Raw genomic sequence first — 25,593 nt, forward strand, 5'->3', positions numbered from 1 at the left:
ACACAGAATAATTCTTCCAATGAGTTCTGGGAGTTGTCCGTTCACTCTCTGCAATTTTTGTGAATTAGACGAAGCGGATAATAGTTTTCCTAAGTCTTGCTACCTCATTGGTCTTTTAAAAGGCATTAAATAATTTGTTCTAAGATTCTCACTTTGTCCTGCACTTCAACCTCTTTGGGACTCAAAGTTAGAAGGATAGGACATTTGTTATTATATGTCGAACTCTCTATCACATTAGATCGAGGTACCATTTAATTCAATACTTATCAAAGAATACGTTTGGAAGTAAGGAACCTTAACACTGCATCGACGAAAGAAATATTTCTGTATCAATTTGAAATGGACCACTTTTTATAAATGAAAAGCAGAATGATAAGCAGGGAGCTTGTCATAGAAAACCTGTTCAGTCACTAACTGATATAATTAACCTCTCTAATGTCACGGATTGCAACAAGATTATCACAATCAATGTTGCCCTGATGGAACACAATTGCTCACTTAAGTCATTACTTCCACTAGACGTGATACGAATTAGCTCATCATTCCATCGACTGTGGTATTCGTCGTTGCCAATGCGCAAAGGACCATAAATCTTCTGCAGAACCTTTTTCTCGAAAACTCGTAACGACGACTCTTCAAATGTTATCATGGTCCATGCCTCTGAACCATATAGCAGGACAAGGATGATAAGAGACTTGTAGAATTTGGTCTTTGTTCGTCGAGAGAGGACTCTACCTCTCAATTGAGTACTCAGTTTCAAGGAGCACCTGTTCGCAAGAGTTCTGCGTTGGATTTCGAGGCTGACGTTGTTGTTGGTGTTAATGCTGATCCTAAGATAGACGAAATTAACTACGACTTCGAAGTTATAACTGTCAGCAGTGATGTGCGAGCTTAGTTGGGAGTGCGACGACTGTTTATTTGATGACAGGAGATATTTCGTCTTGCCCTCGTTCACAACCAGATACATTTGCTTCGCTTCTTTGTCAACTCGATCGGAGAAGTTCTTCCCGATCCTGACGGAGCTTTTGAGTCAGCTTACACAGCCGTATTAGCTTTACGGGGTTACCAAATTTAGATATAGCGATATAAAGGCAGCTCTTCTTCGCTCTGTCAAAAGCAGCTCTGAAATCGATGAAGAGGAGGTGTGTTTCGATCATCTTTTCACGGTTCATTTCCAAGATTTGGCGTATGGTGAGTATCTGGTTATTTGTTGATTTTCCAGGCCTTAAGCCACACTAATAAGGCCCAGTCCAAAAAACCGTTCGGCTGTCGGTTTTGATTGCAGGTCGACGTCAAACCGTTTTTTGCTGCACACAAGCGCGTACCTTCGGTGCAATAAGATAGTGGTTTGAGTCAATATTAGAACCTAGCAGAATACGCCCGTCTAAAACACTGGAGACGTGTCTTCTGGTTGGTGGCTTTTCGATTCGGAGGCAGTCAAATAGCATGATGTATTGTCCTATGCTGGAATCTAGTACTACATATAACTATACTTCGGCCCCCAACGAAGTCAATAAGCAGCAATTCATTTGGGGATTTTTCATCATGGAAGCGGAATATTTTGTCACATCGACTTTCTCTTCCGCTCTTCGCTTTGATACGGATTGTGGCTAGGCGGTGAAAGCCAGGACCCGTGGACGAGGTCTCGCTCCCACCATGCTCGTCTAAATCCTTATCCCGTCCATCGCACTTCTTGGACGGCACTGATGTGAAATTTTACTCTAACGAGGACATAAACCAGCAGGGCAGCGGCACCTTCCCATTTAAGGGACCGGGCATTCCAGTTGCATGACCTTAAATCGTAATCCTTAATACATTTGCCATGGTCGTCATCAAATGGGGATTCTCTCATCCGAGGCTGTTGTGTCCTTTTCATTGGGAGTGTTCTTTTTTTTTGTATCTGGAGGGTCTCAAATCCAGCGCACAACCCTAGGGAAGGATGATTGATAAAAGAATCCCTTTTAGCCACTCCCAAGTGAATGGCGCTCGAATAACTTTCCTCACTAGCATGAACTTCTATACATGGCCCACATACCCATACCCCACAGTAGATTATTCCCTACAAGTCCACCAAACAAATAACATAACCTTGATCCACTTTTTATCCCCAGTAAGCATCAATTGCAGTTATATGTAGATCGAAAGAGTTGCAACAGCGATTCACAAATGAACAGTTTCGGTATCATATTCACAAATCCACGTCACGTTTTTTGATTTATTAAACGGTAAAATAATCTAACGGTGTATAAAGTCAAACCAGTCATAGTATTTGCATATATGAAACTAGCTTTAGAAACCGTTTCTGTCAGCTGCGGCTTTGTTTCAACTCGTTTGATAAGCATAACTTTTTACTTGATTGTCAATTTCTATAAACACATACAACAACGAATACATATGTTTATATATACTTACATTTAAATATATTAATACTATACACCATTACGGTATCCTGTTTCTTTCTAATTTCCATTCATTTATTTTTATGCCTCACAAAACACTCGAAAACACTCAAACATACATACGCACATGTATTACGGTCTTCCTCCAACTATTTAACTCATTTATATTGCAGTTATTTCATATTTATGAGTCCTACTCTTAATCCATAAAGGTCAAAGGCTTTCTTATCTTGATAGGAATTAAGATGTCGCTAAACTTACAAAGTACAACCTTCACATGGTACGAAAGCATTAAGCGCGCACTTAGTGCCAAGCGTTCACACCCCACACACGGACGCGCAAAATCACCTCTGGTTTTACATATGCGTGTGTGGGTCTGTTCGGTTGCACTGGATATAAGGATGGATGTTTAGATATATATATATGTACGTATAAATTTGTATGTATATGTATATAGATATATAGGTATGTGCAACCCTTTTAATCCACCAAACACACTCGTCCAACCAACACCTCATAATCGCTAACACTTCCTGGAAAGTTTACGTCTGTAAGTCGGCAGCAGTTTGTGTCAATAAATACAGCAAAACTCAGATTTTGGTCTATAAACGGCAGTTGTAGCTGCACTTTGCTCGTGTTGAAGTTTTTGGTGAAAACTTTTCAAACCTGTTTCTTTGCCGCTTCCCTTGAGCAGGATGTCCAAACTGATTTCCTTTGGAGCATTTACTCAGCACTTGCCTAGTGGATGTTAACCAATTTACCAATGCGAATTATATATGCCACTTTCGTGGATTTATTTGCTTGTGAAATATAAATATTTGAGTTATATATGTAAGTATATACATATAAATAAATTATATATAGTATATAGTAAACTTAAATATATTTTTGGTACAGTAAAAGTTTGACCATTTCTCTCATTTTGCTCAAATAAACGCATATAGAACGATCATGTCCGATGGAAAGAGCAGTTGTCCCACTAGTATAAGGTTCAAAGTTTAATATCACGATAGATATGTATATGGTATTTACCATGTTATCAAATTTGAACCGCACTGACTTAAAACCAACATATCCACTCTTTATTACCGCTTTCAAAATGGACTCCTTTTGAGTCAATATAAGCATGGCTGTGTTTAAACAAGCTTTCCATACAGTTGTTCTAAGACGCGACTGAGATTTGCCTTAGTGCATTCATTGAATGACTTTGAATGCCTTCAATGGACTCTTCGAAGCGGTTTTTGAGTTTACCAAAACAGGGAATAATCAATAGAAAGTAAATCTGATGATTTCGATGGCTGAACCGTGATTCTAGTATCGTGTTTGGTCCAAAAGTCACTTATAATCCTGCTAACATATATAGAATGTAGCGGCGTATTATCTTAGTAAAAAATCCATTAATTTTCTATTTTCAAATCCGGCCGTTTACGACAAACTGTTTCACGTTCACGCCCCAAAAACCGGGAAAAATTTTCAACGATTCCGTAGACCATAGCGGATTCGTAATTCATCATTTTTTGGTAAGAAAATTCGATAAATCAAATCTCACACGAAGATAAAAAAAAGTATGTAGGAAAATTGCTGATATTTTACTTATAGACTTGTAAAAATCGAAATATAATATTTTATCATAGCATTTGTGTTACACAAAAGCTACCAGCGATGTACGACCAATTTAAGACCTCAGTGACGTATGGTATTAGGCTCAAACAATGACCAAAGATCCGACTTAGTGAAAGATTCCTGCTGGGCTATTATTTGAAAATCTCGATGCGGTGAAGAAATATCCATCGCTAAAATGTATAACTAGGATATTTAGAACTGAAACTAAACAAATATATATTTAGACCTAGTTCTAAAGCACTTCAACTAGAATTTTTCTCAAACAGAACAAACAGTTAAACAGAAACGACTCCCTCTTCATTAAACCATTAACAAACTAAATGGTCTCGAGCGTAACTTGTAAGTACGATTTTCGTCTTTGCTTATTTGCCATTTGATCTTCAAAATAGTGGCATAAGTATCCCTACAAGCTCCTAGGATTTTGTTTCAGTGAATCGTTTAAAAACTTGACGGACTCGTTTGCATTTTTTAGGTCAGTTTTTTTTGTTGTCGTCATTCACACCTTAAGAATTACTTTCCTTTTATATATTTACAAGATTTTGTTTCGCAAAAGTTCAAACGGGTGGTAAAAGCAATAATAAAAGTATATTCGGCCAGAACTTCTCGAGAGAGGTCTAGAAAATCGTTATATAAAAGAAAAACTACATAGCATTAGTCCGGATATAACCTTTTTTTTAATTCATGAAAATTCTTAAATCATCGCAAACCCTAGTAAACCAAAATACCACAGTTTGAATTTTGAAAGATTTAGAAGCATAAAGTGAGGCCATTAAAAATTCTGAAGCTCTAAATGAATCAAAAAGCTATGAAAAGTCTTGGAGACTCAAAATCTTTTTTTTACTACTTTTAAAGAAAAGAAGTCATGGATCCACGAACTTGAAGGCAGAGCTCGTCTATATTTTATTATGACTTACGCCTGAAACGAAAATTCACGTTCTATAAAGAATGTGTTTCGCACGCTTCGTTTAACTTATGGTGAACATAGTCGGCCTACTGAGCATACTAATCGCAACATCATCACCCATCTTGAGCCCCAGGATTCATTATTGAATAATATTCGACTGAATATACCACGTTTAGCACTCAGTGAAGAAAATATAGCTGTCAAAGCTGAAAATGTGCACGAAGACCGTGAAGAGTCGATTCGGCGACGTTTGCAGCGTACTGATGTTTGGAATAACTTGGCTCATTTTTAATAGAAAGTTTAAATTGAAAGCACACAAGATACAGCTTGTGCAAGAACTGAAACCGCTCAATCTTCCAAGCGACATCGTTTGGCTATATGGGCTCATGAAAACTTCCAAAAAGATGCGAAGATCGAGCCAAATTTTGTTCAACGACGAGGCCCATTTCTGGCCCAATGGATATGAAAAGAAGCTAAATTGCCACACCGGGGACAGAAGAGCAACCTGAAGAGATTCAGAAAAAATACGTCACATCCTATACATCGCATCAATTAACAGATTTATTTAGAGAACACTTCGATGAGTAGAGAATTTCAAGTTTTGAACCGGTCGGTTGGCCACCAAGATCGTGTTATATCACACCGTTAGGCTGTTTTGTGTGAATATATGTATAAAGTCTAAAGTCTGTGCAGATAATTCCACTTCGATTTAGGCCTTTGAGCAAAACATCAGGCGTGTCCTTCGCCATTTACCAGTCGTAATGCTCGAGCGAGTCATCGAAGATAAAATTAAAGGGATGGACCATCTGCCACGTTGCCACGGCCAATATTTAAAAGAGATAATCTTCAAAAAATAAATGTCAAAGAAAGAAATCAAGCACTTGAAGGCAAAGACAAGGCAGGGACTATAACATATTGTTTACGTTGGACCACTACAGTATAAAGCTATCAAACAAATTGCCCGAACTAAATTCATTTCTTGTTTAGAAAGCTTTTTTATTTGACAAGATATCTTCACGAAATATGGGACCTGTGAAGGGATATTTTTTTAATATTTAATTTAAATTTAGAAATTAGTGGAACATACACTGCTCTCCACTTGTACAATGGCGAATTCACTGTTAGCATTCCGAAACTTTTATTAATTTCGCACAGAAATCTTTACCGTGCGCATTTGAAATATATGATTGATCACAGTTTGGTTGACTTACGAGCAGTTGCTGAAGAATCTATGCCCACAAAATGACTTCAAGGAGTAACCGATAGCTTCACATTTAAAAGTAATTGTCATCCATTTAGTATTTTTGAAATGATTACAAACAAAACAGAAAAACTATGAATCCATTGAAGTAGTAACTTTTCGAGAATGCATCACTGCTAACAACAATAACAACAAATTCGCAAAATTGTTGTTACACACTGCCATGTTAATCCACACCTATGTATGTAAGTATGACAAAGCTGGCAATACAAAGCAAATGCGGCATTCACGCGTATGCAGATTCTAACTTTGCTTGAATTGCTATAAGGGAAATATCAATTGTGGATGTGATGGTCAAAAGTCATTTCAACAGCACTAAATTATTATTATCTTCAAGAGGTTGCACACATAAGAACACCGAAAATAAAAAACAAATGAATAATCGCTGTAACGGTACTAACCAAATACCGTTTACCAATATGTATGTGTAAAAATTGATTGTAAGTGCATTCGACTGCACACGTATACACGCAAAAATTTGGAATCTATTATGGCAAGAGCATGTGAATATTTATGTGAGTATGGGGATAGGAACCGTTTGAGGGCGCCGATTAGGGTAGTATGGATTTTTTGGAATGTTGGTAATATTTTAAGAACCCTAATAACTTGTAGGGGGTCCCAAATGTTAAATTATTTACCTTCCAAACGCGGGACAGTCAAGCAGAAAGTATTGAGATCTTTCCACATCATCTTCTTCCATACAGCTTCGGCAGATGACATTGGGTAAGATGCCCAGCCTTACAGCGAAGACGCCATTAGGGCAGTGAGGCCACTAAAAAGTTAAAAGCCCCACGACTAGGAACACCGTAGTCTTACTAAGAACAAATAGATCACTAGATATCTTACTTCCGCGAAGCTCAATTATCTAGTCTCATCAGCTTTATATTTTCCTGCGATTTCGGTGTGTACTGACACCCATACCAATCTTATCACTCGATGCTATTGATAGCGAGGTTCGGCACTCCTTGACCAGCCCTCTACGCACTGTTAATAAACTCAAGGCTAGTATCGCCGCTCGTTTCTTATGGACGCAATGGGACACCAATTGGAGATTCCAAGCGAAGCCAGTTCCTTATCCATCTGATCTTTGCAACGGAGTGGAGGTCCTCCTCTGTTTCCCCCGGCGAGTACTGCATCCAAATCTACTACTACCTTGCAGTCTCGGCTTGGAAACACTGCAATAGTTAAGAAGTCTGAAGCTGAAATTGATAGAGAGCTACTGACGATAAATCCTTCCACCAACCTTTTCCCAAGCTTTCACCCATCCGTAACGAAGCTCACCCTCTCCTCCAACGGTTTCTTCCCACCACAACTTCCTCGACGGTATATGGGCAAAGTACGAGCCGCCAAAGTTCGGTTTGGTCACTGATCCAGGTGTTTCGGTAGGAAGTACAAGTGTGTGGGTATTTCCGAGGGTTCAGAAACGTGTTCTATTAAGAAAACAGATTCACTGAAAATGCTATCATGATCGAAAAATTGCTCTCCAGTACTTGGTCTCTTTGGTGTTCTGGTATACATATGCTTTACAGAATACAGAAATAGATAAGCTTTTAGCGAAGTTAGTGACGTAAATTCACACATCCGAAAATATATACATATGTATACATATTCGCATTGCCATTAAACAGAACCACCCTATTAATACAAGACACAAATTCAAAGCTAATAACTGAGTGTAAATGCATACAAAGTTTATTGGCTGTATGAAATAGTTATACAATTATTCGAATGCACTCTCTCGTAATGAAAAAAAAAATCAAGAAAAAAAAAGTTAACTTCGATTTGAAACTGGAATACCCTTCAGAAATAAAAAAGGTTTGTATACAAGAACCTGATTTTGATCGTTCAATTTGTATAGCATCTTTGCTGCATATCTGATGTAGGCTGTACGAACGAATGAGCAGCTGATAGAGACAAGAACATTTGCCAAAATTGAGAGACTAATTCGTGTGTCCGTCTGTCTGACACGGCTAAATCGACTCATTATATATACTATATTTTATAGGGTCTCCAACGTTTCCTTCCGGGTATTGCAAACTTCCTGGCAAACTTAATATCTTCGTTCCGGGTATAATTAGAGCATCAAAACAAAAAAGTAAAATGAGAGTAAATTTGGCAAAGCCATTTTATGTGGTTGAAACTTTTTTAGAATTTCTGAATATACATACACATACCATAATGTACGAATTTCATTCCTAGCTATAAATTTAGTTCTCAAGATGTAACACTACACGTCATTAATGAATCGTTCCCTTTCCAGAACATTCTACAAAATTAGATGAAAGTCAGTTAATTGGAGAACCCCTATTTCAATCTTAGTATCGAAATGACATTTTTAATAATATTAAATTTCAATAACAATAATAATATCGAATATAATTTTTTTTCAGAATCCCATCCTTGTATAGCTTCTGAATTTCTCTTCGAGCCATGTTAGAAAAGTACGGCGTGTCCGCTTGGGGTAGGATTCAAAGTTTCCTGGTATGTTTTCGTGACCTTGGACAGATGTGGTCCAGCGCTGCCATAAATAAGTATTATCTTGCCCTGTCTTTCCGATACGACTAAGTAAACTGACATTGAGCAATAGTATCCGTTAGTATCCCGAATGTTCTCTCCGAGCCCTTCGTTACCAAACGAGGTTTTAGACAAGATGGCTCCTTATCGTGTGGCTTCTCAATCTACTGCTGGAGAGAATAATTCGAGCTGCATAGCTGAATCGAGGCACAATCTTAAGATTGTATAGCTGCTGGCGTACGTCGATGATATTAATATCATTCGCCTCAACACCCGCGCCGTTACTTCTGCTTTCTCCAGACTGCATAAGGAAGCGAAGCAAAGGGGTCATAACTTTGAAATCGTAGATAATTTCGTCTATCTTGGAACCAGCGTAAACACCACCAACAATGTCAGGCTGGAAATCCAATGCAGGATATCTCTTGCCAACAGGTGCTACTTCGGACTGAGTAGGCAATTGAGCAGCAAAGTAATCTCTCGACGAACAAAAGCCAAACACTATAAGTCGCTCATAATTCCCGTTCTGCTATATGGTGCAGAGGCTTGGACGATGACAACAACTGATAAGTTAGCGTTACGAGTTTTCGAAAGAAAGGTTCTGCGGATAGTTTATGATCCTTTGCGCATTGGCCACGGCGAATACCACGTTCATTGAAACGATGAGCTGTATGAGATATACGACGACATTGACATAGTTGAGCGACTTAAGAGACAGCGGCTACGCTGGCTAAGTCATGTCGTCCGTATGGATGAAAACAATCCAGCTCTGAAAGTATCCGACGCAGAACCAGCCAGAGGAAGACGAAGACTCCATTCCGTTGGAGAGATCAGATGGAGAATGTCCTGGCACTCTTGGTACCTCGAAATGGCGCCAATTGTGAAAAGAAGAAACGACTGGCGCACTGTTGTTAACTCGGCTATAACCGCGTAAGCGATGTCTGTGCCAGTAAAGAGGAAGAAGATGGTTTATTAGCTACAAAAGCATTAAATATATCCAACCATCTTGTACTTTTTGTCGCAAATCTAAAGATATTTATTTACAGTTGCAAGCAATTTGTGTAATTAATTCTTTTTATTCCAGTATTTCAGTTCGGTTTGTTTTCGCTGTGAATCAAGCATAAATATGTATTTGCATAAATTTTCAATATTTTCCAGCTAATTGCTTTGCTCAACTATACGTTGTTGTTTGTAGAAGTTTTCTTATCACACTACCCAAGATGCAGCGCTTTTTCTTTTCAATAAATTTCAGCTTTTTCTCCCGAAGTTTTCAAGCACCCACACCGCCATGAATATGCGATTATCGAGATGGCTTGAAATAAATATGCAAGCTTGGCGAATAATTAAAATCGCCATAGCTGCTTGGACCCACCATGCCGTTCCTCACTACCAACATACACAGACATGGAAATCTATCGCATTCGCTGCTTTGCCGCTGGCGTTTCTCAACTTGCCGCCGAATTACCGCGCTTGCCCGCCAACGACGCCGCTGATTGCTCCGCTGTGGCGCTTTATTGCGTTAATAGTTCGGTAGTAATCCATGCTAAGATAAGCGCCGCACTTTATAGCCGACAATTAAACACTTCACTTTAATCTGTTTGCGATAATTATGGGAACAAGTACTCCCAGCTAAGTATTTATCTACGCGCAATTAGCACCTATTTTTGTGTTATCCTCTTTGTAGGAAGCTCGTCTGTATGTATGTATGCATGTAGATACTTATGTTTATTTGTGAATAGATGGCAATGTCTATTTGTTGGTGCAAGAGCGGCATATGATCCATCATTGGATTGGGTTGTCCGCAGATTTGAAAAAATGGAAAAAACGAGGAATATCGGTTCGTGCTTCGATACTTCATTTTTGGTGTAGAAAAAACACGTTTCATAGTCAAAGTCAAAACTTGGTTAATCCATATTGAAACTCGATCACAAGTCGATTTTTGCTGATCCATACCAAGACGCCCAAAAACGACTACCACGGAGGACAATATGACAAATACAAGTGCAACCATGAGACCACTTTAAAGCGATGCTTGACGCTGTTTAAGCGGAATCCGAAATAATTTCGTGACCGTCGTCGAAACATGGATGCACTGGAGCACACTGCAAACCAAGGGACCGTCGAAGTAGTGGACGACAAATCTGTTCCGAAGAAGACAAAGACTTTTACTTACTACGGGCCGGTAGGATGACAATCAAATTTTACTGAGATTCTCAAGCAGTTATCGACATTAAATGCATGAAGAAAGCAAAATGATCAAGAGGCTCTCCTGTGCTGAAATCTTGGATCGATTCAACGCCTAAAAAACAAAAAAAAAAAACAAAAAAAAAATATAGATTGCTTTACACAACAACAATATCTTCTTCACATCTCCGTGTAACTTCCTTTTATTTCCAAAGTTAAAAAAGTCACTTGAGGGGTAGAAATTTTGAACGAATAAGGAGGATTATTAGGAACTATTTTGAAAGCTCTTTATTTTAGGAATCTGCTCTGTCTTATTTGATGTTCTAAGCGATGTTGTATCAAGTAATGAGAACCTAAAAGTAGGATATTAAGTATAACTTTGTTCGATTTTGGCCTGGCTACACTTGAAATGTGAAAGGACGGTTCGAGTTCAGTGCGTTTGGAAACTAAGTATATACGTTTAGGATTTTATATGCCAGCTTTTGATCCCTTGACTACTCTTGTCGAACGGTTTTTTATTACCAGTTTTTAAACTCATGCCGTAAAGAAATGGTCACATTATTAGAAACCAAACTCAAACGAATAATGAACTACCATTGAAAGACAACCTCAGGGAATAGACTGAATGAGATATAGACTATCTGAGATACATATACAATAGACAAGCCAAGCAAGTAGAATTTAGACAGCGTTTGGAATACTACAGGGACCAAGTAAACGAAAGCTAGCACCCTGTCCTGGGGTCGAATCGTTACATCCGTGAACGTAATACTCGTCACGTAAGAGCCTGTATTTTGTATTATGACATACGTGATCGTAATCTGGCATGATGACATAGGTGAACGAGTATATAAACGTATCCGTTTGTTCGAATCGTCGGTCGAACGCAAACTACCAATCATAATAGACAAATTAATGGAAATACGACCAAAATTTTTTTAAATTTTAAGTTTTTTATAATTTTTAGTAATAAAGAACATAAACAAGAAACCAATGAAAGGAATATCTAATTAATAAATAAAAAAATTAATTATTTCTATGAACAAAATTTGTGTATTTTAGTTGACAATAAAAAAAATATTATTTACAAAGTTAAGGACATACATATACATTTTTGAATTAAATTTATTAAAAAATACTTTATTTGATATCTTATCGTTTGGTCGATTGCGGTGAAGCGGTCCGCTAACCCGGTCCATTTCTTGTGTGTGATAAGAATCGCAATTTTGAGGGTCGTAACTTATTGTAACTTTTATGCAGATGTTATGTAATGCCTCACAAACGTTAGCAAATCTTCCAGTTTTGTGGGGTGACACCTTCCTCTCTTGCCATATCCCAAAATTCTCCACCGTCTTTTGAAGATTCCAATGCTTTGTTCAATGATACATCTACAAAGAAAATTTTATTAATGAGGATTTCTATTTTTTTTTATACCTATGCTATTGCTACGATCTCTTAACTATCTCCGCACTATTTTTTATCACTTTCACTAGAGCTCAAATAAAAAACCAAAGTTGGATTAATTTTGATATTTAATTCTTCTTCTTCTTGATTGGCGTAGTCACCGCTTACGCGATTATAGCCGAGTTAACAACAGCGCGCCAGTCGTTTCTTCTTTTCGCTACGTGGCGCCAATTAGATATTCCAAGTGAAGCCAGGTCCTTCTCCACTTGGTCCTTCCAACGGAGTGGAGGTCTTCCTCTTCCTCTGCTTCCCCCGGCGGGTACTGCGTCGAATACTTTCAGAGCTGGAGCGTTTTCCTCCATCCGGACAACATGACCTAGCCAGCGCAGCCGCTGTCTTTTAATCCGCTGAACTATGTCAATGTCGTCGTATATGAGGAGGATGGAGTCATGTGTAGAAGTTCACGCAAGTGAGGAAAGTTTTCTGATCGCCAYTCACRTRGGWGTGGYYWKAAACKATYCTTWTACATATGACTCAAGCAGCTCACGACTTCCGGTCTTTGACCAAGTATCCTCTGGGTAGCCTAAGAACATCCGTTCGAAGGTGAGCTAAAGTGAGAAGGCGAAACATTCCCTGCATAGGGTTGTGCGCTGGGTTTGGGACCCGCCACGTAAAAAAACCACCCCAATGAAAACCCAACAACAGCCTTGATATTTAATTAGTTTATTGAAAATTTCGCAACAGTTTTCACAGTTTCAAATCTATTGCGACCTAAAAATACGATCCAAAGCCAAAGGTAAAGTTTGCAAGATTTTAACTGACAGATCGTTGCTAACCTGATATTGAGAAAACCATTCTTTAACTTGATCTTCCTCCAAATCAGAAAGGAGCACTACGCGAAATGTTCACAAACACAATTATAGCTTGGAAAGTGTAGAAAATTTTTTTTTTAGTTATTGAAAAAAATTACGTGAAACAATTTTTAAAATTATTAAAAGCGAAGTGTTAGCAACATTATTTCCCTCTTCTGGAGAAACTCTTCTATCATTATATACCCTTTTTATACCAAAATTCGTTTGCAGTCCCCGACCACCAAGGTACTGACAGTTTCTATAATATCAATATCTCTCTTTTTAAATCATATTCAATATCCGCTCAAACAGTAGTTGTTTCGTTCACGCATGTTTGTCTGCAGCCTTTTTTTCCTCTTCAAAAAAAACTGTGCTGGGGATCTGATTTGTGGTTTCGGTATATCTTTAGAATGTTTTTTGCACCCTGCTCGTCCCTACAACTGCTTACAATTCGTTGTTTATTGTATCACAGATCCTTATTTTTCCCTCTCAGTTCACTGCGTTTTTTTGAGCCACCGTAATAAGAAGGGTTTGTTGCGCCTCCCCAACGATTGTTGTTCATTTTTGTTTTAAAAATTTTACCGCCTTTTCGTTCGAACACAATGTTCAAAATAAAAATCAGCTGTGAACATGTCTCCTAGTAATGACGTTTTACAGTTTTTATGTATTCACAATGCAACTTTTAAGAACACATTCACAATAATTCACAATAATCAAACTATATGTAGGTAAACTAATCTCAACTTGGTGAAAACGGTTTTGCAGTTAAAGCTAGGCTTAGGTACCAGAAGTTAAGGACAATATTAACCAAAGATAGTAATCATTTTTGTTATTGGGAACCGACTACAATTAAAAAACTGCCGGTCTAAGCTTCAGATTTTCGGTGAATACTCTCAAATATATATTCTTTCGATATATAGTATACGCATGCAAAACAAGAAATATTTTCTTCAATTTTATTTTGGAACTCGAAAGTGAATATAACACCTTAATAAATTGTTAAATACTTCAGACTGAAAAATGTTTGTTACACCTTGCAATAATTCAAAGGGACCGAACGAAACTTTATTCGCGAACGAAACTTTAGATGGTCGTAACAACGGAAGAAGTTACGTCATATTTTTCAAAAGCATTTGTGTAGCTCGTAAATAATTATAAATTTATTTAACTATCTCCTTAAGGAAATATAAAATCAAATAATATAATACAAAGTAAATATGCTATACTCTAGACGATTGCGTTCTTAGTAGTTGCTGAAACTGCATTTGAAAATGTACTAGCTTTAATTCAAACCTTTTGTCAAACAAGCTACTTCCCGGAACTTGCGCAAAGCGCACGAAACGTGAAACATCTAGAAACTGTACACAACATAACTGCACAAATGATGCTAACCAAAAACTCAACATCGAGGCTTGCGCAAACAACGCTATGACTTACCTGACAGAACGGCAATACTTACAATTTCAAAAGTAACGCCAAATAGTTTTAAACCACGTGCTCACGCTTAAACAAACAACCCCAATCATTGATACCCAAAATACACCAAAAATTACTACCTTTGACTTTCCACCGTAAGTCGAGTACTTTATTGAATATTTGTTTGAATGTACAGGTTTAGCCTTTTTCTTGGTAAAAGGGATGATTTGCTATAAATACAGGAAATAATGAGCAAAATGCACCCCTCTCTCTTTGTAGATGTCAACTGTAAAAGTATAGTCGCTTCAGATTGAAGATTGATTATGGAAGTGTCTCAACCTCATAAAAAACTGAACACTTTTTCATAAAATCATACACATTAAATTCTATGGGTGTACACTTTTTCTGATTTTTTTTTTGTTTTTGTTACTGAATATGTTGAATAGTTTAAATGTTATATTAAGAACTAAGTTAAGCCGCAACTTCTGATGCCTCGGAACCGTTTTGGTTGTCTTCTTTAACAGGTTCGTCCAGCTTAGCTTTTTTCTCTGGTGTGGCTGCAGTGGAATCTTCTGTTTTTGATTCTTCTTCGGCTACTTTTCTCTTAACAGCTTCGGCGGGTGCTGCATCTGTAAGAGATTATTTTAAGCATTAATATTTTATTTTTATATATATAGTATTTTTATTCTTTATATATATATATTTTGAAAGGTGATAATAAAAATATTTGTTGAGTATATATATATATAAATATTTTACATACCAGTTGCTTCGCTCTCCGCTTCCTCATCTTTGCCATTTTCTTCTGCAGGAACGGCAGCTTCAGCCTCGGCAGACGCTTCTTTTGGAGTTTCGGTTGTAGATTCAGCAGCTACTTCCTCAGCATCACCGTTTTCCTTGGCGGTTGCACTGTCAGCGCTACCATTTTCGGCGGCTGGTGCTGCTGCTTCTTCAACCACCTCTTTTTCTTTTTGTGCTTCTTTTTCTACTTCATCAGCGGCGACTTTCTCGACAACTGGAGTTTCGCTGAAAACATCAAAAATGTTAACGTTAAGAAAAAATACATTTATGATAGCCCAATAACTAAAATGTATCATAGCTATACTTTTCGAGAAGCTACAACGGTTACAACGCCACTTCATTTGAATTTGCACATTTAAGCAAAACTCGTTATTTGTTTAGCTGTAGCGAAGCGTTAAAAGCAAAAGAATTATTGAAGTTGGCAACAAAAAAAACCAAATATATATCAAAACCATCCAGAGAATTACCATTGCTATTGATACAATAACGTAGCTTGTGCGCAACAAAAATATATCAAAAACGAATACATACGAATACGGCAAAAATTGTACGAATGGAATATAAGCGAAGCGTTGATAAATGATGTATGTGAATAGAACTAGTTTAGCGCAACAAAAACGCACAAGGAATATGTAAAAGCAAAGAAAAAAGCGGAAAAAAGTTAGCCGCAAATAGCGAACGCTTAAAATGTTGTGCTTATGCATAGAGCATTGCGTGGTGGAAAAGGTTTTTGCCTGTATGTATCACCTTTTCCGTTTACTTGATTTAAAAAGCCGACTGCGTTGTATATGTCGCGCCAAAAACGAATGCGATGTCTTATAGGTACGCTGTATTTACGCGAAAGAGACAGAAAACGACGCCGAATGCCGCTATTTGTTATATACACAAAAATTTCCATATTTCTTTTTTAGCACACTTTTAATTTAACACAATTCTTGTAATATAACTTCAACCATACTATACATACATACATATATATATATACATAAAAGCATAATTGCAAAAGTAATTAGTGTAACTCACTTCTTTTCAACAACATCGGCCATTTTGTTAATAGTTTTTTATTGTATTTTTGATCAACGAACAGGAATGAATACTAAAAGCTCAAATGAACTGCGATTTGTGTATGTTTTATGAATAAAACACAAGAGTGTAGCAATTGATGATGCTAAATATAAGTCTACGATGCAGAAAATCTTCAAAACTGATCAACTCTTTTTTTTTTATATGTATATTAAAAAGGTGACTTTATTTGACGAACAAAATAGTAGAAGACAAGCACGTCCGAACCGTAGAAGCAACTAACGCCGAATGAGACGTTTCACACTTTTCAGCGTACACAGGTAGATACACGAAACACACGGTTGCATTCATGAAATCGCGAATAACAGCCAAACATGAATTGAATACCTGTGTGCCTATACGAAAAAGCATCGAAAAACTATTACTGATGGGTTGTTGCCACTTCTAACAGTAGATTGTGTACTTAGGTACAGACTATAACTTCAAAATAACTCTGAATTATAATTTCTTTGCACAAATTTTCATTAAGTTACAAGCAAAAATCAATGCATACCTGCATATTTTGAGCAGGTGTTGATTTTTCGTTTGAAGACGCTATACACACGCAGATGCGAACAGCGTTGGGCGAAATGGTCACACTGGCAGCATTACAGGAACGGAACGTAGAGAATTTTGCGTACGATTTCGACCGGCGTGGAACGAGATTTGCATGTGGCAATGAAAATAATACCAAGAAAAATTACATGAAAGTAGGTGGAATATTCAGCACATAGAAACAAAGTAGCGTTACTTTAAGCGCCAAATACACTATACGAAATATGCTTTGAATTATGACAAGTTTATTTAACCGGATGGGCAAATGTTTAAACAAATTTTTTTGCAGTATTTCGCATTTTTTATGACATTTCGAATATACATATAGCGCATTTAATATGTACGTATACGTTTTCATTATTGCTCAGTGTGATTTTGATAAAGCGTTCATTTGAACAATTGGTCACCGCACTGTTTTGCTAAAATGCATGTAGCATATATGCAAACATATATACACATTTCAAACACATGTTATCTAAAGTAAGCTTGTCAACTGAGAGAAATTTTTGCAAGGTGGCGAATGTCGCCGCTTTGAAAAATATGCGCAAAACAAGCCCGAGCAACAAACGAATTTTACACAAACAAACAAATTTTGCAAATATGAAATAGTAATAAATTCGTGCATATATTTGCGTATATGCAGCTATATATAATATAATATGTATGTACATTAGTATTAAGAATTTGTGGCAAAAGATAACCCGTGTTTTAGAAATAACATAATTTTGACCCTTTTTAATTGCAAGCAACTGGTATATAAACATTTGCCTTAATATAATTGCTGCCAGGCAACGGATAATGCAATACCAACAGTAAATATGAACGTAAAGTAAATTTTAGTACTGACCTTTGGGTTCAATTTGCTTTTTAAAACGAAAAAATGCACGCATATATTGTATATGTACATACTTTTATGACTGAATCATAAGCAAAACTGGCGATTTGCTGATCTTCAGCATGAATTCCACAACAAAAGCGCTTGTATTCTGGCAATATTACTTTAAATACTTTAAAATACCTACATATGTTTATAATTATTTAGAAATATAAATATAATTGTTATAAATGTTTAGAACTTTCAAGATTCTGACAGTTTCTTAAGCTGTTTACAAGCGGCTTAATAAATAGTTGACATGACATCACAAAGTATGTGACGTCATTGACGTCACTAAACATTTTTTACTCATTACTTGCTAATTATTAATCCCATTTGAGAGGTTTATATGTTTCCGAAAAGTTATAAATTCTGCCGTTTGCAGCATGTTTCACATGTAATAAGCATGGCTGTATTTGTTGATTCAATTAAACAGAAAAAGCACGTGCATTAAGTCGATGAGGCAATCTACGGTTTTATGACGCTGATGCATCAATTCAATAATTCATTGCTTTTAGCTGGTCACTAAACAAAATGGCTACATTGTTTGCATTAATGAAAAGGGGAATACAGAACGTGAAATATATAGGAACAATAAAAACTGCAACATTTGTATGTACGTGTGTTGATTGAAAACCGGCATTTTCAATACAACAGGGTGCATGAGAAGAATGAATTCAGTATTTAAAAATTCAGATAATGTTAAAGAAACTGGGTGACGGGGAAGCACTTCCCAAATTTCTTCTGACACAGGAAATGCTGGGCACAGCCATTTAAGTGGAAGTGGTGTTGCAAATTACTACATTTTAAAATCACTTATTTGTTAAATTAATTAATTATTACTGATATTTGAAGAAAACTGCTCTGAGTACTATTTTTTTAAACAAATATGTGTATTTACTTTCTAGATTAGATAATTTCTTATTTTGCTAACTTAGGGCTGCTTTCTCAATGTCTAGTTAATAACCAACTCTCAGTTAAGTTCTGGTTAACTTAACCAAGACTCCTTTTTTGGTAAAGAAACTTATTTTTACCAGAACTTAACTGACAGTCGATCGCTAGCCAAATATGGGGAGACGTGACTTTTTAGTATGAAAAAGTACTATATAACGTTCTCTGCCACTACAACAAAAAACACAAACGTTCAGCTTCTTGACGAAGGTGATGGTCTAGTTCGCGTATATACGCTTATCATTTATATTTATATTCTATTGGGACTCCGATGCTTCTTTCTGGCTGTTACAAACTTCGGGGTAAGATTAATATACTAGGGTTTAATAAATTATTTAAAATATATCTGTTGGGTAATAATATTTTGGAAAATACATGTTGCCAAATTTACTTTGCACTTTCTCTAAACAGAGTAAGTGCATACACATACATAGCATATATTATTATAAAGAAATCTGCAGCGAATATTTTAATAAATATGTATTTATTTATGTAATTAATTTCAAATGCATTCAATAAAATGCTAAGTGCATTATATGCCTGCTAATTAATTCTATCACTGGTTACAGCCATCTAAAGCGATAATTTGCAGAATTTGTTTTTAACATATTTCAATGTCTAAATTATTAGCTTCTAAAGCTTATGTGTCAATACGCCTATGTAATGCCTATTAAGCAGTTTTGGTTGGCTCTTTCTCGATTTCGACAAAGCGATTGCGTTTATATTGATCTTTATAGCCAGCAATGTAACGTAAACGTCCCTCATACTGCGTGTCCATTATGGTTTGAACCAAAGGTGGATGGTCCTCCCCCAACTCGAGCCACATCTTGCCGCCGGGACGCAAATGTTCACAGGCTAAATTGAAAACTAAGCGTGCTACACGCAAACCGTCTGGACCACCATCGAGGGCATTCAAATTTTCATAACTGGAAATTAAAAAATAAAAACTATTGTTAAAAACTTTTAGAAATTTAAATTTAATAGCACATTTACCAAACGACTTCCGGTTGCAATAAGGGGAACTCTTCCGATTTTACATATGGCGGATTACCAATTATTAAGTCGTAAACTTCGTTGCCCAACTCTGGCGGTAGATAATTATCTACTTCCATAGTGTGGTGATAGACAGTAAAGCGATCTTCTAAACCAAGCAACTTGGCATTTTCTCTAGACAAATCTGTTGCAGCTTTGCCGCGTTCTATTGCTGTACTGCGTACATTGGGTAAAGCATGTAGAATCGCTAATGACATAGCACCGGAGCCGCAACCAACCTCCAACATGTTGATAGGTCCTTTAATATCACGATACACTTCAATCACTTTGGAAACAAACTCCTCTGTTTCCGGTCGTGGAATGAATACGGAAGGCGAGGTTTTTAATGTCAAATCCATAAAGTCCCATTCGCCTATTATATACTGTAGCGGCATACGAGCACAACGTGCTTCACAAAAACGTTCAAATTCTTCCAATTGATTTTCAGTGAAAACTAGGTCATTATAACCTTTAACCGTATTCTATAACATGAAATGTAATAGAAATTAAAAAATTACGATTTGTAAATAGTAAAAACTTACGAATTTCCTTCCAAGCACATGCGCTACCAAACATTTTAAATTAAAATCAATATCTCCAACGCCAGCCTTACGTAGTTTTTCGGGCCAACCTTCGAGCGCTTTATTTACTTCAATTGCGGGCGACTGTGTGGATTGTTGTTGTTGCCGCGACAAATCAGTTCCACTGGTGGCTTTGGTGTAATTGATGGTACTTACACGAGACACTTGTCGTATTTGTTGACGCAGCTGCTGCGCCACCAACTTTAACATATTGCAAAAATTGTTTTGCCTCTTTTCTGTTATGAAATGCCAATTAAATAATTTGCAAGCGTGCTGTTTTGATCTGAATCAAAATTTTGACATTTGCCTGTTTCACTAGATGGGTATTCGTTATATTCGGTACTCGGTGTTACAGTGTTGCTTTTAAGTACAAGATTTTTGCAAGTAATTTAATTTAAATATTGTATAATATGAGTTAAACGCTATTACAAGGTTTTATACGCTGAACAGGGTATATTAAGTTCGCTATGTATTACCTAAGTATCTAACTGATCAGCGACACGAGCTGAGTCTATTTAGTTATAACCGTGGCGTTCTTCAATTTTTTAGGTATCGAACTGAAATTTCGTAGTTTCTTTTCTACCCTTGAATCTGCTCATTTTCTGGATCTGCCGATTTCGGACCACTATAGCATATAGCTGCCATATATATGAACTATGGAAATCGAAGTATTTGCATGGAAAACTTTCATCTGTCACGGAGCATAAAAATAGGAATCTGGTAAGGAATCTTATATGTTTATGAAGGGTATTATAGTTTCGGTGCAACCATGGTTAAGATTTTTTCCTGTTTTTCAAATAAAATAAAAAAGTTTTGCAATGGTTGACTATTTAATATTCGTATTAAAAACACAGGAATCTTTAATGTGCTACATAGAAAGTCAATATAAAAATATATATAAGTTCTTAAAATCTTTTTTAAAACGAAAATATATTCCATGTAGACATATGCTACTGTTTTATTTTTATTTAATACCCTCTGATGTTGAAGCTGTGACGTTTATGTCATGTGAGATTGTAATATTTCTTCCCGGAGAAGTGGCAGAAGAGTTTTCTGACTGCAAGCTCACAAATGTGTTTGATTTGGCAACCTCGACAGATAACGTTTTAGCTTTCAAATTTTCTGGCTTATCTTCAGCATCCTCCTCTGTTTCTGATTCGTATTTCTGTAAATAAACGAACTAATTAGCAAGCTTGTTAACTAAAATGTATCTTATAAAATTAGACAATGATGTAATAAAAAAAAATTTTAAATGCGCAACACTCAAATACTAGTGCAACAAATCTCAACTGGCAACATAAGCCAATTAGTACCGTTAGCATGCACCCAACACTTACCTTTTGCACATATTGACGACGTGTCGGAACTGTTAGATGCAAGACACATGTCGATGCATTATCAAAAATACATGGTATTGTTTCCTGGCACACCACGCCACTCCGTTCCACCTCACACGCACGGAATAGTATCTGTCTTTTATCTTCCAAAATATGTTTACGACAATATTTACAACAAGGCATTGCACGTTCGCCACATTTTACACCACCTTCGGTGAAAACACATTTATTAAAATTGGGACCTTTGTGGCCAGTCGGTGCATCCGTCACCTTGGCGCGCTTTTCTTTGAACTTCTTATATAGCACAGCCTCGACGCCGTTTCGGCGATGATATGAACTTAACGCTTTGAGTTGTTTATAAAGTACACGTTCCTTTGGCGACTCCTTTAGCTGATCGTGAATACTACCTATAGTGTAATGAGAGCTACTTAATGAACATTATATACAAATATTATTACAGACTTACAAAGCATTTCGCGTTCTTTGCGTAAAGCGGTTAAATAGTGACGGCGACGTTCTTTAAGTACATGATGTAGATGATTGATTTGGTCAATGTATAGACCTTGTAATTTTGTCAGTTTAGCTTCTGATATGCGTACGGCCTCTTCACGTGTATAAATACCAGCATGTCTTTAAATAAAAGAATTAGCACAAATGAAAACATTACAGGATTCGACTTAAAGCCATACATACTTCAACAAATCTTCTGCGAGCGAATTATCGCTATCGTCGTCTGATTCATTCAATTCGAAATTGCGTGCTGTGTTCTTGATGTTGGGCGGATCATCGTAGTCACTTGAACTATCTGAGGCATACTCCAAAATGCGTCGCCTCTTTTGCAATTTCGACAATACAGCACCTAAGTTGTTTATCTGATCATGTGCAACTGTAAAAATTCGTTTAATTCTTCTGTTCTACTTGTTCAAATATATATTTTAAATTTACCAAATGGCGTGACATGTGGTGTAACGACATCGATTTCTTCATCCTGCTCACTATTACTGCGTTCAAATTGTTTATCATCCAAATTGATGTGATTACTCAAGCTATGCAATAATGCCTCATTGGTATCCGTGCGTTTTAATTTGCCCACAGTGGTATGAGTTTTGCGTAGTTGTGCCTGACGATTATGTTCAAAACAGAGAGTTGTCATTTCAGGATCCTTTTTAATATCATGTTTCTGTAGTGCATTTAGGCACTTGCGCCCATTGGAATATATAAAAGTGCATTGGCGATAATTTCCACGGGGATCACGTAATATGTGTTGTATACAATATTCACTGCCATCGGCACGGGGTAGCGAACATTCATAGGTTGGATTTGAGCAAGATTTAGCTTTGTTTTCAATTTCTTGATGCAACTGCTCACGTAGTTCTTGCAAGCTGCCGCCAAAACGTAGAAATTGACGTTGACGCAAATGTGAGCAACTTGTAGCCATTTTTAATTCGATTATTTTATATAGAGTTTTGATTTATTTGTTATTTGGCACTTAGTAAATAATATTTTCTATAAAATATGTTTTTAACAAGAAACACGACACAACGAAATTGTTATTGCGAATTTTATTAACATCAAAATATTGTGATTTTTCGATTATATTAGCAAAGTTTATCGATAACTATCATCATGGACGCGTCGTTATAGCGCGTTTACACAAAGCTTTTGGTAAATATGAGATTTAGTGGAAAAATGAAATGAATATAAATAGGAGGTAGTAAGAAGCTTCCAAATATATTGTTGGTATACAAATTGTTCCTAGGATGGGTGTAATTTGTATATATGTATGTAAATATTACTAATGTAGCAACATTAGTTAATAAACCAATTAGATACATGTGGTTGAGTTATATTATTTTTACGACGGACTTACCTTAAACACTTATTAAAGTCTCTTTAGTCTCCTAGTTTTTAAAATCAAAATGAAACACACTTGTTTTAATATTTATTTTTTATATTTTTATTTATTTCATCCATTTATACTGCACCCTCATAAATCTACCTCAACACATTTCATTTCTCTTTAGCACTCATTATCATAAATCTATATAATCATAATAATACTTAACGTTATGCAACATTTTCTTATTTTTTTTATTATTACTTGTTTTTTTACTGTTATTACAAATCTAAATTAATAGCTACATACAGATTATAAAAAGGTGAGGGTAGATAGACTGTAGAGATATTAATCAAATGTTTGGAAATCAGATGCTTTTTGTTATATATATGTAAATGCATATTATTATATGTATATAACGGGTTAAGAAAATGTATTAACGGAAATCTTTTTTATTTTTAACTTCGTACAATAATTTAGACTTTTCGAAGTCAAGAATATCTTTTCTGAATTTACATTTAAATATCGGAAAATTGCGAGAAATCATTATTAGTAGAGTACATTGAAAAATCTGAACTAGAAATTTTTCTCATTTTTAATGCTAATTGAACTGAAATATTAAATTGAGAGATAGCGAAAAATTTTAATTTTAAATTAATTTTAATTTTTCATATTTTTCTGGTCAGTTTTATGCATTTGAATGAAAATTTGAAATTTAACTGTATAACTTTACACCAGGCAAAAAATCAAAACTTTGCAGCCAATATATATGTATCTACACCAATGTTTTTCTAATAACTTTGTGTTTCTTTTTTGGTTTTTACTTTTATATATGTTTTCGTTACTTTACAACTCTGCTAATATGTATGCTCTATAAGTGAATATTTTATATATACGATAAAATGCTTTAAATCTTACAAATTTTCGTTTAATTTTTTTTCTTTCTATTTTTGTGCTATTTTTATACAGTAGCTTAGTTGTTAAAATGGCTTTTTAAACATATTTACGCTATATGTATATTTGAATATAATTTTAATTCTTTTTCTGTATGCACTTTTACACTATTTATATATTTATTAAATACTAAAGCGTTATTGCACTTATTCCGTCCTATGGATTATTTTTATTTGCTTAAATATAGCTTCATTTATGTTTAACTTAAAAGTGTGTATTTATAAATAATATATTCGTACAATATAATTACCATATCTTAAATATTCTATTTTATGCATTTATTAAATTTGCGAATCCTACTTACACAACATTTTTCTATATATTTATTTGTATATCTGCCTATTGGCTTATATCTACTTAAATATTTATATTATTTTCTATAATTTCAGCGCTCAGACTTAGACTTTTGCTGTTGATATATGCTTGTAACTATAATAAGTATTATATTAAATGTATATATAATACATATACATATGTATATAAATTTACGCGTGTATTTTTGTTTTCGTTCTTTTTTCATATTTGCGAATCTACATTTTTCTCTTGCACTACAGCAAGAAAACTATTACATTGCCTACACTCCTATAATAAACTATACTTTTTTATCGTAATGTATGCCTACCACAAATTATATATATTTTATAATTTTGTTATTTATTTGTTGAATTTTTTTATATTCTATGGTTAATGGCGTGCTTAAATCGTATTTACACGTTCGTGCTTTTTACACTTACTATTTTTTTTAATGTAATTTTAAAATCTCAACTTTTTTTTTTTGCCCTCAGCACTTTAATTTTTTCAACTACACATTTCACAATTCCAGCTGGATTTTGCTAGTCGTTATATAGATATTGGAGTGGATTCGTGCTTTGTTGAATATTTTCTTTCACTGTTTATACTTATACATATATTTTTTATATTTGTTTACTATTTATATTTATTTCTACTTTGACTTTTACGCGCATTTTCATACCAATTTCCTAAAATATACATAATCTAAAGCGGTTCGCAATCATTCTTCACTTTTATGAATTAACAACGCTGTAAGGTTTTAAA

At 35.6% G+C, this 25,593-nt stretch overlaps 3 protein-coding genes across 3 annotated transcripts; all 3 read right to left on the reverse strand.

The window, feature by feature from the left end:
• Positions 1–14,686: 14,686 nt before the first annotated feature.
• On the reverse strand, positions 14,687–16,683 carry LOC108977479 (cytochrome c1). Its single transcript, XM_018947179.1, has 3 exons — positions 16,378–16,683; positions 15,317–15,579; positions 14,687–15,182 (listed from the first exon to the last, which is right to left on the reverse strand). Exons 1-3 carry the CDS (start codon positions 16,398–16,400, stop codon positions 15,025–15,027), a joined length of 444 nt encoding a protein of 147 aa, XP_018802724.1. The 5' UTR covers positions 16,401–16,683; the 3' UTR covers positions 14,687–15,024.
• Positions 16,684–19,261: 2,578 nt separating this feature from the next.
• LOC108977451 (hemK methyltransferase family member 1) lies at positions 19,262–20,709 on the reverse strand. Its single transcript, XM_018947139.1, has 3 exons — positions 20,371–20,709; positions 19,790–20,310; positions 19,262–19,722 (listed from the first exon to the last, which is right to left on the reverse strand). The coding sequence occupies exons 1-3, from the start codon at positions 20,617–20,619 to the stop codon at positions 19,467–19,469; spliced, it is 1,026 nt and encodes a 341-aa protein (XP_018802684.1). The 5' UTR covers positions 20,620–20,709; the 3' UTR covers positions 19,262–19,466.
• A 524-nt stretch (positions 20,710–21,233) lies between these two features.
• On the reverse strand, positions 21,234–23,303 carry LOC108977448 (KAT8 regulatory NSL complex subunit 2-like). The gene is made up of 5 exons (XM_018947136.1): positions 22,692–23,303; positions 22,440–22,632; positions 22,213–22,376; positions 21,747–22,153; positions 21,234–21,574 (listed from the first exon to the last, which is right to left on the reverse strand). The coding sequence occupies exons 1-5, from the start codon at positions 23,182–23,184 to the stop codon at positions 21,374–21,376; spliced, it is 1,458 nt and encodes a 485-aa protein (XP_018802681.1). The 5' UTR covers positions 23,185–23,303; the 3' UTR covers positions 21,234–21,373.
• Positions 23,304–25,593: the final 2,290 nt, after the last annotated feature.

Source organism: Bactrocera latifrons, unplaced genomic scaffold (genome assembly GCF_001853355.1).
Source record: "Bactrocera latifrons isolate USDA-ARS-PBARC rearing strain unplaced genomic scaffold, ASM185335v1 scaffold_9, whole genome shotgun sequence".
NCBI lineage: Eukaryota > Metazoa > Arthropoda > Insecta > Diptera > Tephritidae > Bactrocera > Bactrocera latifrons.